Genomic DNA, 16,574 nt, shown 5'->3' with positions numbered 1-16,574 from the left:
AATATCATACATCATACAAAAGCAGCTCCCACACCCTTGATGTGAAATTGTTTATGATTTCCTCTTACCTTTTTGCCAGCTATGTATCCTCCAGCTGCGCCAAAGCTCTTTGTGAACGTTCCCATTAATACGTCAACATCATTGGGGCTCATCCCGAAATATTCCACAACTCCTCGGCCCGTTGCTCCCACTGCACCAATGCTGTGAGCTTCGTCCAAGTAGAGGTAAGCTTTGTATTTGTTCTTCAGGGAGACTATCTCTGGCAGGCGCACGATGGACCCTTCCATGCTGCTCATGGAGAGAATCGGGGTGAACAACAAACCCTCCACTGACAGAAAATATAGCCATTGATTGCCTTAGTCCACCAAAGTTCTCCTGGAATCTCAATTTTTACTTACAAGCCAAAAAAAAAAGAAAAACAACTCTCAACCCATTCCCACTTGCAGATGGGTACAAAAGAGTTAAACAGTTTTAGAATTCAAACATTGAAAACCAGTCAAAAAGTTTTTGGATGTTTGTAAGTTGTCAACATGTCAGAGGAGAGAAGGAAAGGTGTAAAGCAAGGCGGAGATACTTACCCTAAGCGGCACACTACAGTTCATTTCTACAAAACAAATATTATAAAGAACAGCTATAAGTCAGTCTGGTTCTTGCTTACTTCATTGTCAGCTACTGTGGCAATATTTGGGCATAACAGCTCTGGAGAAATTCATCTGATGCAGAGGAGTTGGGTCCAACATACACTGGAGATGGGCCATGTGAAACCCACAGCTAATGCCATAAACTCTAAGCATTTCCAGTCTTCACAGAATCAGGGATTAAAACAGGCAGCTGAAATCCAGTCTTGCCAATTTTTGCTTTGATATGAACTTTTTAGGAAATGTAGCCTGCTACCTAGTAATCAAAAGTAAAAAAAAGTCTCCATTCCTTTTCTCTTTACTTTCTTACAGCCATGCAGAAAACCAAAATATTTGGAACTGGCACAGGTTGCCCAGAGAAGCTGTGGATGCCCCATGCCTGGCAGTGTTCTAGGCCAGGTTGGATAAGGCTCTGAGCAACCTGGTTTAGTGGAAGATGTCCCAGTCCATGATGTTAGGGTTTGGAACAAGATGAGCTTTCAGGTCCCTTCCAACCCAGACCATTCCACGATTCTGTGATTAATGGTATACTGAGATTTATAGAAATGGGAAGAGATGATCTTTTGTACTCTTGGTGGTCATGTCAGTAAATGGGAAAGCACAGAGGAGGTGTCCAGAAAAATGAAAGCTCAGGGAGATAAATAAGAAATGCTCTCTGATCCCATAAAGATGACATATGCAGAGCATTGCTGTAAAGACTTGTGTCTTGAAAACCTTTGTGAGATGACCACAGCTATGCTTTGATATGCTCAGATGCACTCAGTATTCATTTCATAATGAGTTAATCGTGTTCTCTTCCACTAGCTCCAGTAAGCAGGTCTTTAAAGGCTAAAACCACAAATTCAGTGTGTTGTGGGCCAGGAAAATCAGGGCTCTGTGGCTAAGGCCCACAGCTAAGGTGTATTCACTTGCAACAAGTTTCAGATGACCAGAAACATGGACTTTGGTCCCAAATAGCAAGTACAAAAGAGAAGTGCAATCAATAGTGTCTTGGAAATTTTTGGATCCTGAACCAATGGCTTTCACAGGCTGCTTTGTTGCCACTTTACTTGTTCTGTGCAGCTGGAAGTTTGGCACCACAAAAGGAGCACGATGTGTTTGTAGCATTTGGGAAATTTCTCACAATTTTAGTCCTTCTTCATCCTTTGGTCTCCTGAGTAAACTTGGAAACTGGTTTTGCAGGAGACCTGCCCAAAGACAAGTCTCCATTAGTGTAACAGCATGGGGGAGTAGCCATGGACAAGGGTTGCCTGTGCTGTTCACACTGGGAGGTTCAGAGAGCCTGGCTGTGTGTGCCTGGAGGCATATTTTTGGCTGTTGCTGACTGCTGGCAAATCATGTCCTTCTGTCTTGCCCAGCCATCAAAGAGGCAGCTGTAGGACTGTGTGTTGGCACCACAGTCCCTTGCAGCAAAGAAGAGTGGGATTGTACTGCAAGCTCCTGAGGACTGGGCTTTCTCACTTTTCCCAAATGGCACTTGGCAGCTGGGGGAGAAGCAATTTAAACCACCACAGCTATTTTCCTAGTGAATACAAGGGCAGGGCCCACAGTCCTCACATAGCCCAGAGTCAAACATTAGTCAGCTAAAATGACACTGAGGCACTGGATGGGCTTGGACGTGCACCATCGGACGTGCTGGGCTTGGCAGCTTTCAGCTCTGTCTGGTGGGTCTGCAGGGAGAGAGAGCCAAGGAGCACCTCTGCAAACTGCAATCCCACCTTCCACCTTCCTGCATGCTTGGGCACAACAGACAGGCACAGAAGGACAATAATTGTTTTTCCACATTTATGTGGACATCATTAGGCTTGGTGGCTAATGGAGATTCAGGCAGGAGAGACAGCATTTAACTTCAAAAAGAGTAAAAAAGAGTAAATTAAAAATGCTGGGTATTTGTGTAATGGAAGGAAAGTTGTTCTGAATCCCAGAATACATGAAGCTGGTACATGGCTGATGCAAGATTTAGTAATTTAGAAGATTTAATGAAAACTTTTCTTTCTCATATGAGTAGGAGATTTCTCTTGGAACTCTAAGCTGCTTAGCAAAACAAGGCACTTGTATTCAGTTTCAGTTTTGATCTGCTGCTCTTGAAAGATGCTGGCTGACATAAATGCAATAGTTGACAGAGGTCCTAATGTGGCCTTGAAGCATCCATGGAACAGATAAAGTGCTGCTGGAGTCATGTACGCGTTCTGTGCAGCCATTGCAACAGGTCTCAGCCATCCTGACAACAGATATGAGAACTGTTTTGCTGCCAGCTCTGGTCTTGGTCTCTCTTTTGATCCTGAGTGATGGTTAGTGATATGCACACCACTCTAGAATTGCTTCAAGATAAAGCTCACTTCCCATAACCCCGTGAGTAGCCCTAATGGAAAGTCTACTGAATCCTCCAGTAAATGTTTATGTCAAGTGAGCTTAAACCAAAGAGCCAGAAGTGAACTGTACTGGTTCTGTCTCACTCTGGCTGGGCCTCTTAGCTTTGTGTACAAATGTATTGATCTGTTTCCAGATCTGCTCAAGCACACAGGGCATATAAAAAAACCCCAGATGCAAATGAACTAAAGCTGGCTCTACCCAGGCCAGGTGTTCTCATTACATGGTATGACATCCTGTCTTGTAGCACAAATTCCTAGCTTGGTGGCAGGGATGGAAAGCTTCTAGATTTCAGCTGACCCTCATCTCCCTTGTGTGGTGGACAGGCAGAAAAACTCATTTTGAATGTAATTCCAGATGTGAGGAGAAAAGCCTAAAGTTTTAGAACACTCCAGTTTGGAACTTGATTCAATCCCCACTGAAGCACTGATGTTCTTCCTGATGCAGCTGTTGAATTGTGGATCCAGGTGCTTTGAGAGACAGGAGGTGTGTGCTTGTAATGGTCACTTCACCTGGAATACAGACTCACCCTTGACACAATATTGATAGGGTTTTTTACCCAGTTAATCTTGAAACTTTTTGGGAAAAGGGGTTTCTACATTCTACTATGGTACCACATCCTTTTTTTTTCTTTTTTTTTTCCTGTCAGGAAAACCAATTTACAAATATTCCACCTCTTATCTACTTTATCTCTAAAAATGCCCTTGAGCACCACTGTCTTTTCAACATTTGAAGAGTTTATCTGTTCCCCTTTCAGGCTAGTTTGTAATTGGGAAAATCCCTCCTTTCTTGGCCTGCTACTCAAAAGACATATACATCCCAATTTAACAGTTACTTTAGGTACTGTTTTCTTACATAAGCTTTGTACATTCATACAACAATCTCTGTTTTGTAGTTTAGAGTAATAATTTTAAGGAAATCTTTCAACTCTGCCCTCAAATACAACTCCATTTCAACACTGAAATTATAGAAATTTTAACCTTTAATGCTGGTCCTTGGCCAAAGACATTAAATGTTACCTCATTTTTTTCTGGAAGTCCAGTGACCTAATCCCAGGAAATAAAAAGAAACCCTGCTAAATTTCTTACACTATTGGCTTTGAATCCCAAGGAACTTCTAATGCACATGAAAAGGCACTGGACAATATCTAAGTGATCAGAGCTATTTTCTTAGCTGGAAGGGAAAATACACAAATTACATTAAAAGTAAGGAAAAAACAAATGAAAACCAATCTGTTTCTATCAATTTCTGATGCTCCATAAGTTCTGCCCTGAGCTTTGGCCTATCTGACTCCTAAGCAAATATGCCTGGAAGAGAGCAGAAAGCTACCACAAACCATGTAAGAACACAGTAACTGATTAATCCTGAACTGGAAATGGTAGAAGCCAAGGAAAACATTAGCTGGAATTCAAATAATAAAAATATTATTTAGCAAGTCAGTTTAACTTGTGCCCTGGTTACTGCCAAAACTTGTTCATGCTTTTTGGAGTCAAGATTGATGACTAGATGGTCTCCCTCAGTTTGGAACACAAACTGAATATATTTGCTCCTAGGCTGGTCCAAGTTAAAAACCAGCTTTCACTAAGAGTTATATTTATTTTTGATGATTTTTTTTCTTTTTAAGATAATAGAGACATTAAAAAGCAAACAAAAATATACCTAATGCTATTTATTTGACATGTAGCTTGAGTGCTTCCCAAGTCAAGGGGCCAATTCTGCCTTCAGTTGTAACCAAGCAAAATCTGTGGTTTATGGTTCCAAACACAAGTCTGATTTCCAGAAATGCTCATGTTGGCTAACAATGACCCTTTTCAAATTTTGCCAGCTGGTAAGTGTAAACACTTTAAGATACTCCTAATGGAAACAGAAGGCAAATTTCTTTCCATACCATAAACTTCATGCTAAGACTATGGTGTCCCATATAACAGTATTTTTTTTAAAGAAGGAAAGCTTAGTGTTTTCTTTTGCATCTCTGGAAAAAGCATTTCTGTAAAAATTTGCCAGGCCAAACTTGCAAATCAAGATATTTTAACTTGGAGAATGGCTCTGACCAAGTTATTTAAATTCTATATTTGCTGTCCCTGAAGCATAACTTCAGGAAAAAAAATAAAAAGTGGTATTAACTATTGTAAGAAGAATACATTAACTGCACTCTAACTCCTCTTAAACCCTCTTGATGAATGCTAATTTGACATCTGGCAAATCTTCAAGAAAACTATCATTAGCCAATATGGGGCTGGAAAATTTTAGACTTTCAAAAACCCGGGCCAAGAAAGGAAAGAACATACACATGAAAAGAGTAAGAACATTTCTACTCTGTCCTTCTCCAGCTTTTTTTTTTTTTTTAATTTTTGCATATGAAATGTTCTTAGCTACCAGCTGGCTGAGAGTGCCTGGGCTGTGAGCCTGCTCCTGGCAGTGCCCTGGGGCCTGGGCTGGCAGCGGTGGCAGGGACACAGCTCGGTGGCACATGGTGGCATTCGCCCTCAAGCCACAGCAGATTTCCTTTACAACCAAACCACACTCTCCAATTTCTGATCTGCTTAGACTGTGAAAGCAACTAACTAACTAACTAACTAACTAACTAACTAACTAACTAACTAACTAACTAACTAACTAACTAACTAACTAAGTAACTAACTAACTAACTAACTAACTAACCAACCAACCAACCAACCAACCAACCCACCCAGCTACTGCTAGGGACAGTTTCCAACGAGAGACTATCAGAGACCTGAGCTTTGTTTTCTCAGGACCTTATGCCTTTCAGAAGCACAGACACTCAGGGCATGAGTGGTCTTAACATTATTTGGCCTTTATGGAGCTGATGGAACTTAATGGTTCCTTTAAGTAGGTATTCTGAGGTTTAAGGTGCTTTTATTTTGCATTTCAACAGAAGGTTTTTGAATTCTGGCAAATGAAAGCTCATTTGAGAATGAACTGTAAAGCTACAGGAAAAGAAAACTCTACACCAAACATAAATCTGGAAATACAGTTATAAGTTAGAATACTTAAATAGCTGACAGTGGGTTTGTTCCACTTCTTGGACTGATCCATGCCTCTGTGTTACCAGTCTACCTTCTCATTCCCTAGTGGTCAATATTCAGGACAAAGGATTTAAAAGTGAACAAAGCTCAGCAGCTGGAGCCTTTTCTGCCAGCCATGTGACCCAGGGAACATTTGTCAGTAAAATGTTGGTGGTCCACTTAATTTCTGAGTGATCAAAGCCCTTAAATCCAAGCTTTCTTTTAGTAGTGCCAAGCAATGTTTATTTGTAGTTTTGCTGTGTTTATTCTGGTTGAAAGGACACGTTCAGCCTGCTTTGGATCAGCTGATCTGCTGATCCTGTTTCACCTCTGAGTGACAGGTGTTTAGATAAGGAGTGATTTGGTCTCTTTGCAGATGGAAAATGTTAGGCAAAAAGAAAGCACTGACAACTGTGAAGTTGTGATGACATGAGATCCTAGAAGATTTCTTACCAAAAAAAAAGCTAATTGGCTAAGCTGTGCCAGCAGTAAAATGGCATAAGTGACTGCCCATCTAGACTGGCTGTATTTCAGCAACACAGGATATAATCCCCACATAGAAAGTTTTAATGTCCCTTTTATAAACCCTGTCATGTCCTGTGAATGATTTGCTCTGGTTTCCTTCTCTCTGGGGCAGGTATTGCTACTCCCCAAACCACCCTTGTCCTGCTCCCCCATCTCCTGTCATCACTGCAGTAGCCTTGCCTACATCCCTGCAAACCCTCTTTCTGTTCACATCCCTGCTTCTTCAGCCTTTCCCTTCTCCAACTCCTGTCCAGGAGCGGCTCCTCCTCCATGAGCTCCCTGGTTGCCTTCCCAGCAACCTTCTCCAGACTGGAGCAGTGGCCAGGATGAAGCCCAGGATGAAGAGCCTGGCTGGTGCCACTGCTTCACTGCTCAACTCCAGTGACTGTTTGCCCTTGCACCACACCGTGTAGCTATTTGACTTAGGTGCTCTATAATTACATTGTATTATTGAAGCTGCTATTGTCAGATGCATTCTCAAAGGCACTTCTCTCATTTGAATTCCTCCAGGGACTAGGGCAATATTAAATATCACATTCTTTGAAAGCCAGTCTTTCAATTTTCCTGGTAAAGTGTGAGTCTATTAGATCCAGCACTAGTTACTAACAAGGTGCTGATATCACTTAATTAAGTTTAGCTTAAGATTTCAACAAGTGGGCAAGAACTGGGCATGCAGAGCTTAATCAATTCTGTGTAGTTGTCTTTTGATCTGCCCATGTGTAACAAACAACTCTTACTCAGAAGAACTCCTCATCAACTATAGTTTCACAAACTTTATCACATCTGTTCACAACATGCATCACTTTACCTGTCTTGCTCTCAGTACATCTCCCACCCAACTGTGATTTTCTAAATCAACATTCAGAACAATGTAGAGGATCTAGTTGGAGCTACAGGATACAAGGTTCAGGCTGTCATCATGGAAATCAACATATTCATGAGATCACAGAAAGTTAGTGCAACTTCCACTCTCATTAAGATTTCCCTCAGATACCTAGAGTCAGAGTTTACCCCACTCAATTCATCATTTTGTCCTCAGAAATGATAGAATCCTCATCTTTCTACAACACAAGCATACCTGTAAATGCCCTCCACCAGGATGATAATTTTTCTCCATGCTCTGTGGGTGCGAGGCTGTCCATATATTATTGCATCTCTCAGCAGCTTCTCGAGGCTCTGCATATCTTTATTTAAAAACAAGAAAAAGGAGGAAGGAAAAATGTTAAGAGATTTTTGTCAAGAACTTTTAATTTTCTCTTGGCTGCTATTTTTCCTATTCAGAAAAAGACAACATTAAAAAAAAAAAAAACAAAGTGTCCTAAAGATAAACTTCTTTTATTTGTAGGCAAGACCCAACAATTCCTTTCATTGGTGTGAATGCAATTTAGTGACAAGAAGAGCTGTAAAAGGCTTCCAGTAATGCACCTGATCTGGGAAACTTCTAGAAATACTCAGCACACATTTGTATTTAAAGGCAAAAGGGAATTACTTTGCTTCAGTACTGAGGCTGCCAGCAGTTCTGTGTAGGGGCTGCTGATACTCATAATTTATCAAGGCTTCAGTTGTGAGTTTTGGTTGCTTTCCAACCACAAGCTCACAAACAACAAGCATTTCTTCAGCAAAGGTTTTGACAAGGCTGCATGAAGCACATAAGGATGGCAGCAAGAGAGGTCTTGTCCTCCTCAAGAAGGAAATCAAGTGGAAGGTTCCTGATGAGAGAGGAAGAGGCAGGTGGATACAAGTACATGGTATGGATACACTAATCTGGTGCCTAAATGCTTGGCACTGGCAGGACTTCAATATAAGGAGGCCTGGAACAAGATTATGATCCTTAGCTGCTTCCTTAAGGGCTGGGTGTGGTCATCAAAAACTATCTTGAAGGAAAACCATTGAAATTTTGAAAAAGATGGAAGAAGCAAGAAAAAATACCACAGAAATCAGGGTCAGGCCAAATGTGACTCTCAATGCACCAGCATTCTGGTGTCTCCAATGAATGGACACTCTTCAAAATGAATTATTCAGGTGCTTTTCAGGAATCTGAATTGGCATTTCAAAATGTTTTCCAAGAACATCCTGTGGAGTCTCATAATACCCAAATAACACTACAGATCAGCTCAAACTGCGGGCTGAGAAAATCAATGGCATTTTTCCACAATACAGCCCCATTTGCTTCAGCAGCACATCTTAACACAGTTGGTACAACCTTCCACAATAGCACAAAGTTAATGTGTAAAATGAATTGTCCTGAGGGAAAAAAAAATACACCTTAGAAATATTAATACTGACCCTTAGTTTGGTTTCTGCCCTAGGGCAATGGAACCATCTGCACATGAATTGCCCATTGTGAGTAACCTGTGCCCTGAGAGATGGCCAGGAAATGACCTGAACCCTTCCACATCCTGATGCCTCACCTCTTCCCAGGAACATTCAGTGATGTTGGTGGAAGGTAAAGTTCTCAGTAACCAAGCTGCCACTCTGCACCTGACCTAGCAAATCCCTGCTGTACTCTACAAAGCACAAAATAGGCATGGACAATATCAGTTGCCCCTTGTTTCAGTGGTGCAATGGCCTGCACACCTCAGTGAGCTCTGAGATGGAGAATGCTGCTAGGAATAATGCAATGCAGACAGCACACTTTCCACTAGATGGCAATCAAGGAAATGAAAGTTCTTTGGTGCTTTATATGGGGAAGTTAAAACCAAGCTGAGAATTTGTAGCTGCTCACGTTCTCTTTTGTTTCAAGTAGATAATATTTAGAACTCCTCCTAAAGGGCTCCTTCAGGATGGCAGAGAGCTCAGAGTAAAATTTGGACATCCCCTTTTCTCCACCAAATTATTCTCTACTGATGTCAGTGTCTCTAAATCCTTTTGGGACCTTTGAACCCCTTTTCTGAATCACACAGGGTTTTTCAATTCAGTGTTCTATGTGTCAGTCCAGATCTGCTCTTGACTTCAGAAAAGTCATTCTGCCTCTGAGCAGTCATTCTGCCTCTGAGCAGTCATTCTGCCTGCTTCAAGTAGGGCTTGAAGATTTAGTTGTTTCAGCACATGCACATGAAAAAAAAAAAAAAAAAAAGGGAGAGGAAATGAAGTGAACTGTATATAATTCTGTTTTAAAAAAGACATGGCTGTGAATAAGTCCTCTGTCCACACTACCACGGAACATGAGACCTCAGACTGGGGAGAACCTCTTCAAGGGATGAGGTTCCCTGATTTTACACATAATGTAGTCCTGCTGGAGTACAGGCTAAAAACATGTCTGTTTGCAGGATCAGGGCTATCTCACATTCTTTCTGACATCTCATTTTGAAAAACATGCATGAGTGACCCTTTCTGAAGCCTGTAATAGTCAACACATAATTTTTTCATGTGCAAATTAATTTTACTGATCTATTAACTGCCTCATTTGGAAAGGGGAAATAGGCAGAAAGAAAAAAATGTTTAGTATTGCCCACAAAAGGCTGCTCCTGTTCTTCAAGGTGAAAATAGCGCTCTATGTGCTTGTGCTTAAGCTTTTCAGAAAGTGGGATATACTGAATGCCAGGAGAAATGACAGCACAGCCCCAGATGACATTCAGATATCAAATTATTTACTCATTAAATATAGTTAGACTGAGAGACATGAGGATATTAAGATGATGAGCTGCACGAGTCCATCCTGAATAACCAGTTATAGAGAAAATAACAGTCCTTCCTTGTTTGACCATCACCAGCCCAGCGTTTTCAGCAGCAATGGCCAACAACTGCTCACCAGCCCTGGAGGTGGTGCTAAGAATTTGACTTGATTAATCAGTCAAAGCACAACCAAATGTATCCCTGTTTCACTTTCCACCTTCTCCTTACAGCATATTCCCCAGATATGGAGGATAAAGTTTCCTAAGAGGGGACTGTGCATCTATCAGTGGGCTGGTGGACCTTGCATAATCCTTGTTTGGGATCTCTCACAGTTAATCCAAGAGTAATACCAGGAACACAAACTGCCAGTGGGCTGGAGCAAGTCTGAACCTGAGCAGGCAGAGTGTCATGCTGCCTGCAGTGCAGGTGGGACAGCAGGCTTCTGGAGGCCCTCATCCTTACACTGCAATGCTGGGGATGTCATCACCATTCCCCTGTGTGGGCTGGAAACCTGCTGTGTGATGTCAGCTGAATCCTGTTTAATTAAAATAAACAGGCTGCTGCTACTCTTGTCACATTCTTCTTTTTGCTTTGTGCTTGTAACTCTGATTTTCACTTTCTCCCCTTTTGCACTCTCATGCAAGGTGGCACAGACCCCGTGGCTACACACAGATATCTTTGTTTGGAACGTGGGAGTGGTGATCACTGCAGCCACAGCAACAGCCTGAGACTCCCCTCCCTGCCCCTCAATAAATACCAATCTCTCTGAAGGTAAAGGGCAATGGCTCAAGAAAGCTCCTTGTGCACACTTGGCGAGTCAGATGTGGCTTTCTCAAGGCAGAGAGGGTGAATGCAGACACAGCGTGCAGGGAGCAGGACAGACCAGTCTCCTTGCCCTGGCAGCGTCTGTGTGTGTCACAGGGAATTACACCCAACTGGATTAGGCTGCAGTCCACCTATCTGGGCAACAATCTTGTCTCTGATAGTGGCCAGAGGCTTCAAGGAGCACAAAACCTTCGTGGGTAATGTGCCTTTCATCCTGCCCTGTAATAGCTGTAACGCTGCCCTCCCTTCTGAAATTCAAGGGCTACCCACACACTTTGAAAAAAAAATTAAAAATTAAGGAACTGTCTTGTACTAAGCCACCACAAACTCTTGGAGTTTTGCAACCAAAGAGATCTCTTTGTAATTTTTACCTGCTTATTAATCTCTTTTATTTCCCCCCTATTTTATTTGCTTGCTTAATTAGTTGCACTTAGTTTTCCACTTTTTTTTTTCCCTTTTATTTCTTTCTTTTTAGCTAGAGAATATATTTGCTCTGAAAGGTGAAGGCCTTTGGCCACCTAGAAGTTCCTTCACTATTAACTACACCTCCTCCAGGCAGCTGTGCATTCTCAAGGTGTCCTCATGGCACTTGTATCTAACTGCAAAACAGTAACTTGACTGAGTAGGCTGAGAAATGCCAGAGTTTGGATTAACATAAATTCACAATTGCTGTCCAAGATGGAAACTGAGTTTTGTATGGAAACCTGGACAGCTCATACCTGCATCACACACTTGTTGTCAACCACTTGATCTGTGAGAAACTAAAAAATCCCCTACTACTTTCCCAACATTGAAAAGGTGCATAAGGAGGAGTCATTTCAGATGCAGATTCAAGCACCAGATTACAGGCTGGATTTTCACCTAACCAAAGCATAACCTGGGTTATGATTTGCAATTTCCTGCCTTCCTCATAGGATCACTTGTTCTGACTGCTCAGTGAATGCAATCCCTTGCAATCCCTTGCAATGAAGAGAACTGTAAATATTTTTTCCCCCATGGCCTGAGTTCTGTGCCTTGTCACAACATTCCCACTGACTTTTCAGGCAATTGCAAATCCAAACCTGAAAACAGGACTGCAGTTGAGTTGCTTGATGCTACATGGGAAAAATGTAGTAGAATTAGAAAGAATAAACAAATCCTAAGCCTTGCATGGTGCCTTCTTTTACAGGCTGCTAAGAACAGAACTCACTTGGATATAATCAGTCCATAACACCCTCACCTGTTCACTGAAGGAACACCTGATACCAGTGTAAGACCCAGAATTGCTGAGAGAGAGCCACTTAGATAAAATCACAGGCTGATTAATGGGTAAATATTTGGTTTTGCTTTTCAGGTTTTATTGGAAGGGTCAAGGATTTTGGCTAATACTTAACTAGATAAAGGTCAGAGGTCCTGAAAAAGGACTTTTAAATGTATGGTGTTAGGAAAAGATTGTCTTAGAAATTAAAAAGAAGAAAAAAAAAAGGGCCAAAAACCTATGGTCAATCTCTCCCAGAGGCAGAAAGTAAAAACATCTGAGTTTAGCCCCACTTAACTGAGGGACCCCCAAGCCTGTCACTTGGGGAAGGTGGGAGAGACTCCCTGGAGACCAAGGCTGGTGAGGGTAACATCAGACACCTTCTAGCAAAAAAACTGACCAGGGCCAGGCCACTACTGCCCCAGAGGTGAAGAGATGTTTTAGCATCCCACCTTCTCCTACTGCACACTGCAGGGGAGTCAAAAGGCAGGTGCTTTATGGGCAGATCAGAATGATTTTAGTCCACTAGAACACCACTGCATACATTTAGGGCTGCTTAGACTCTATAATAAAATTGAAAAAAAAAATTAAAATCCCCTAGACCTGTGATTCAGAGCAGGGGCTGCAGGGAGCTGAACTTTGCTGCTTGCACCCACAAAACCTCACAAATGCCTGAGACAGAAAAACTCCCTTAAGGCCAAAACCCATGTGCCAATACTGCTATGCCCTCAGCAGGGTGAAGACTGGAGTGAGCTGATGAGAGCCCACAGGAAGGGAAGGCCCTGTTCAGTGGATTTGAGTTATGGGGCTAAGATGGGATATTCTCTTACATTTCTCTCCCACAGATGATCTGAAGGTGTGTGTGCCTGTGCATTTCTTTCAGCCCAGGCCTGTAAATTCCTGTCTGTTTACAAGGAAGGGATTGTTCACTGTCAGGATGCAGGAAACATTCTTATGTCCAAATAAAAACAGACTTATAGGTCCACAGCACTTTTTTTTTTTTTTTTCTATTATTCACTTTAGGGCTTGAAAACCTTCTCATACATCCATGCAATGTTTTTGTCAAAAAGGAAAGATATCCAGATGCCTTTTATTGCACCTAGGAAAAGCACAGATGTCTAAGGATTTTGTCTGTTCTAGCAAAGCTATACAGAATTTTATGGAAAGTGAAATATCTAAGAGAGCTACCCACTTATTGAAATAGAACCTCATTAACTTTTGTAAGAATAAGAACTACATTATACATATTAAGGTAATGAGATTCTTTCTTGTCTATTAATAATAAAATAATAATATTTGCTTTTGAAAGATGACAAATCAATCCTCTATTACAGATTTCATGCTTTGAAATAAAGTAATAGTTTTGCAAAATTAGCTACAGCACAGCCTTTGAAAGATGAAGGTACTTCATAGCAAGCTTAAAATGGTAGATTTTACTCTCTTTTCTGTGAAATATTTTGATCATAGAACAAAGTTTTGTATCATTTTTCTTTAGACAGAGGGTTCTTCCATAACAGAGCAGGGAAAGTAAAGAAGAGAGAGATTTATGCTCTTGTTAGAACCTGATGGTGAAATCAATGCTTATTAAAGATCTTAAAGCAGTAGCTTGAAGTGCAAAGTTTTCTATTCCTGCACAGGGCCAATCCAGCAGAAGGAACCTTGCACTCACACCAAGCAGTGTGACATGGAGCATGGCTCAATTCTCCTCTTCCTAAGCATGACAACAACAGCACAAGCACAGTCTGACAATTTGGGCATGCCTGTATATGTCACATACCCACACATGAGCAAGAATGACTCTGGGAGAATAAGCAACACAGCTCTGCTCTAACAAAACAAAATCTGTCTAACTGAAAAAAACCCTCCCAACCCAAGCTGGAATTTTTGGTTACTTAATTAATACAGTTTTGGTCCTTAATTTTTTGCTGTACTGACTTATGTTACATACTCCCTGACAGACCCAGAGGGCACAAGGCTGTCTGCTCCATTTTGGGTGAAAGCTTGCATCCTACAAAGGCAGCAGCCCTGCTGGGTTATGCTTTCCACTGTTAACTCCCCCAAAACACATCTTATTTCCCCCAAGGCAAAAGGCACTTACATACATCTCTGCATCTGTGATTTTAATTGTTAGTGATGTGTAACTGATGGTATGATTAAGGAAATATTAAAAGACACAACTTCCTAACCACAGCCAAGAGACTCAGAGTGGGCTGAGAGAATGCATGGGCACATGAAGCTCTCTCTAAATGCAGCTTAGGCTCAAGATTACAAAATTGTGACAACAAAAGCTGTCACTCAATTCCAAACAGTACTTGCAAAAGTTCCCAAAGTTTCATTTTGGAAGTAAGCTAAGGTGATGTCCCAGCAATGGCATATAAAGCTGGTTTTTGGCAAATAGGATCTTTAATCTTGAAAGCAATGAGTTTTTCCAAAGCAACTTGGATGGGCTTCCATTGAGGTATGCCAAGATCCTTTAATGGAACTGTTGCATTTTCCAGTGCTAGATTAGTGCTGTTTGGGTAGCTCACTATTACTTTTAGGCTCACCCATTATTCAGGAGAGCATCAGCTTTAATTTACTGTCAGTGCAACAGAAGCTGATTAGGTATGAGGTTCTGGGGAGGGGAATGAGATATTGAGGAATGGTTAGAGACTGAATTCCTTAAAGTGAGCTTGACAGCTCCAGGTGATATCTTCACAGCTGAGAGTAACCTACTCCTCAGACTGAAATGTTTTCTGAAATGATGTGGGAAGTGACAGAAGCCAGCTGGACTGCACACAGCACAGGTGGGTGGAGAGGCTGAGAGCGTTTGGATTTGGGTAGTAAGAGGTCAACCTTCAGGATGTGATGCAACCTGATTGAATGGGATAAGGCTTTGAACAACCAAGGAAAAGTTGAGAAAAGACTGGTGTGGCAACCATGCTTAGCATATCCAGGTTTGTGGAAGTGGACCAAGTTGGGGTATGCTACAGTTATTCTATGAATAATTAATTCTGTAAAAATACTCCTGTTCAGATGGTCTTTAATCCTTGAATGATCTTCAGAAATTGCTTCTTGCCCAAATTATGAATTGATATTAATTATAACAACATCTTATAGTATAATTATAGTGTGCTTTTCATTCCAACTCATCCTTAGGCCTTTACAGCATATGCATAATTCATTTTTGCTTCCCTTAAGCAACACTTAGTAAAGACAAGGGATGGTATTAGTCATTAAGAAAGGTAATCAGACCACTCTTCTGATTTCTCACCACTACACTAGCTTCTTTCTTGCAATCACTGCCTGCTGGCAGCAGTGAGGTTGGAAAAGGGAACTGTATTGAGGAATAAGGGAAAAAAACAAGCTCTTGTCAGCAAAGGCAGTCCCAATGTCTCTGACAGTAACCACAGCAGCACTAACTAAATAAAAGTTAGAGAGCATGAGTATTTTAGAAGATAACTATACAACTGCAAAGTTAATGTGTGATTTCTATACAAATATATTCTATTTCAAAGAATATTTGGGATTATGCTCTTGATATAACCATCTGCATCTTTGCTATTAGATCCCTGGGAATTCAGAGTTACTGCTTCAGAGGAATGCCATGTCAAGGTAATTCTGGTTTCACCGAACCTGCTGGAAACAGGCATGTTTTTGCAAGTGTGTTTCTACTGTTTGGGCTACAGTGACAATAACAATAAAACTTTTGTGGCAGCACACAGTCATTCAGCAAGTCAAAAAGACACAATAGCAATTAATTAACTAGTAATTTTTCTCATCAGAAACCACTCATAATATCAAACAATTGATCATCCTCTCTGGACAAAAGCATCATCTGGCAACTGACAGCAAAGTAAGCATTAAAAGAAATCATTCTTGCCTTTGAGGTGTGAGTAACTCTGTTTCTAAAGTTTTCCAACTTCAATACTCACTGTTATGCTTGAAGATTCTAATAGTGGCACCTGAAAGCCTCGCACCGAGAACGAGAGAAGTGTGGTTCAACTCATCACTTAAAATGAGGCAGCCCTGTGGAGAAGGAGTACAGTGAGCATCTGCATGAACTGGGAGGCTGCAAACTTGTGTGCACGTGTGTGCCAGCATACACATCTGTCTGTGATAGAGCATTGCACCAATTAAACTGTAAGGATTAAACATTCAATGAATTTTCTGCCACTTTCCTGCCAGGGTGTGATATAGGTTTTCTTTGAGTTAGGTCTTAGAAGCTCTTGGAGATCTACATCACACCCAAGATAGCTCAGCCACCTCAGATGGCAGCAAATCAGCAGGACGGCTTCTGTGGTAGTGTTGGAAACAGAAAAGTTTTAATAAAAGGCAAAATAACAAAGCTCTTTACAG

At 41.3% G+C, this 16,574-nt stretch overlaps 1 protein-coding gene across 2 annotated transcripts in view; it reads right to left on the bottom strand.

The window, feature by feature from the left end:
- Positions 1-16,574, bottom strand: part of SPTLC3 (serine palmitoyltransferase long chain base subunit 3) — an 82,163-nt gene that overhangs the window by 18,743 nt on the left and 46,846 nt on the right. For both annotated transcript variants that reach the window (XM_059840656.1, XM_059840654.1), the window contains exons 6-8: positions 16,151-16,244; positions 7,638-7,743; positions 69-288 (exon numbers count right to left, since the gene is read on the bottom strand). In XM_059840656.1, coding sequence (XP_059696639.1) covers positions 69-288; positions 7,638-7,743; positions 16,151-16,244 — 420 coding nt within the window. The remainder of the gene's footprint in view (positions 1-68; positions 289-7,637; positions 7,744-16,150; positions 16,245-16,574) is intronic.

Source organism: Haemorhous mexicanus, chromosome 3 (genome assembly GCF_027477595.1).
Source record: "Haemorhous mexicanus isolate bHaeMex1 chromosome 3, bHaeMex1.pri, whole genome shotgun sequence".
Taxonomy (NCBI): Eukaryota; Metazoa; Chordata; class Aves; order Passeriformes; family Fringillidae; genus Haemorhous; species Haemorhous mexicanus.
The sequence above is the reverse complement of the archived record's forward strand: the minus strand, read 5'-3'. Positions and strand labels throughout refer to the sequence as shown.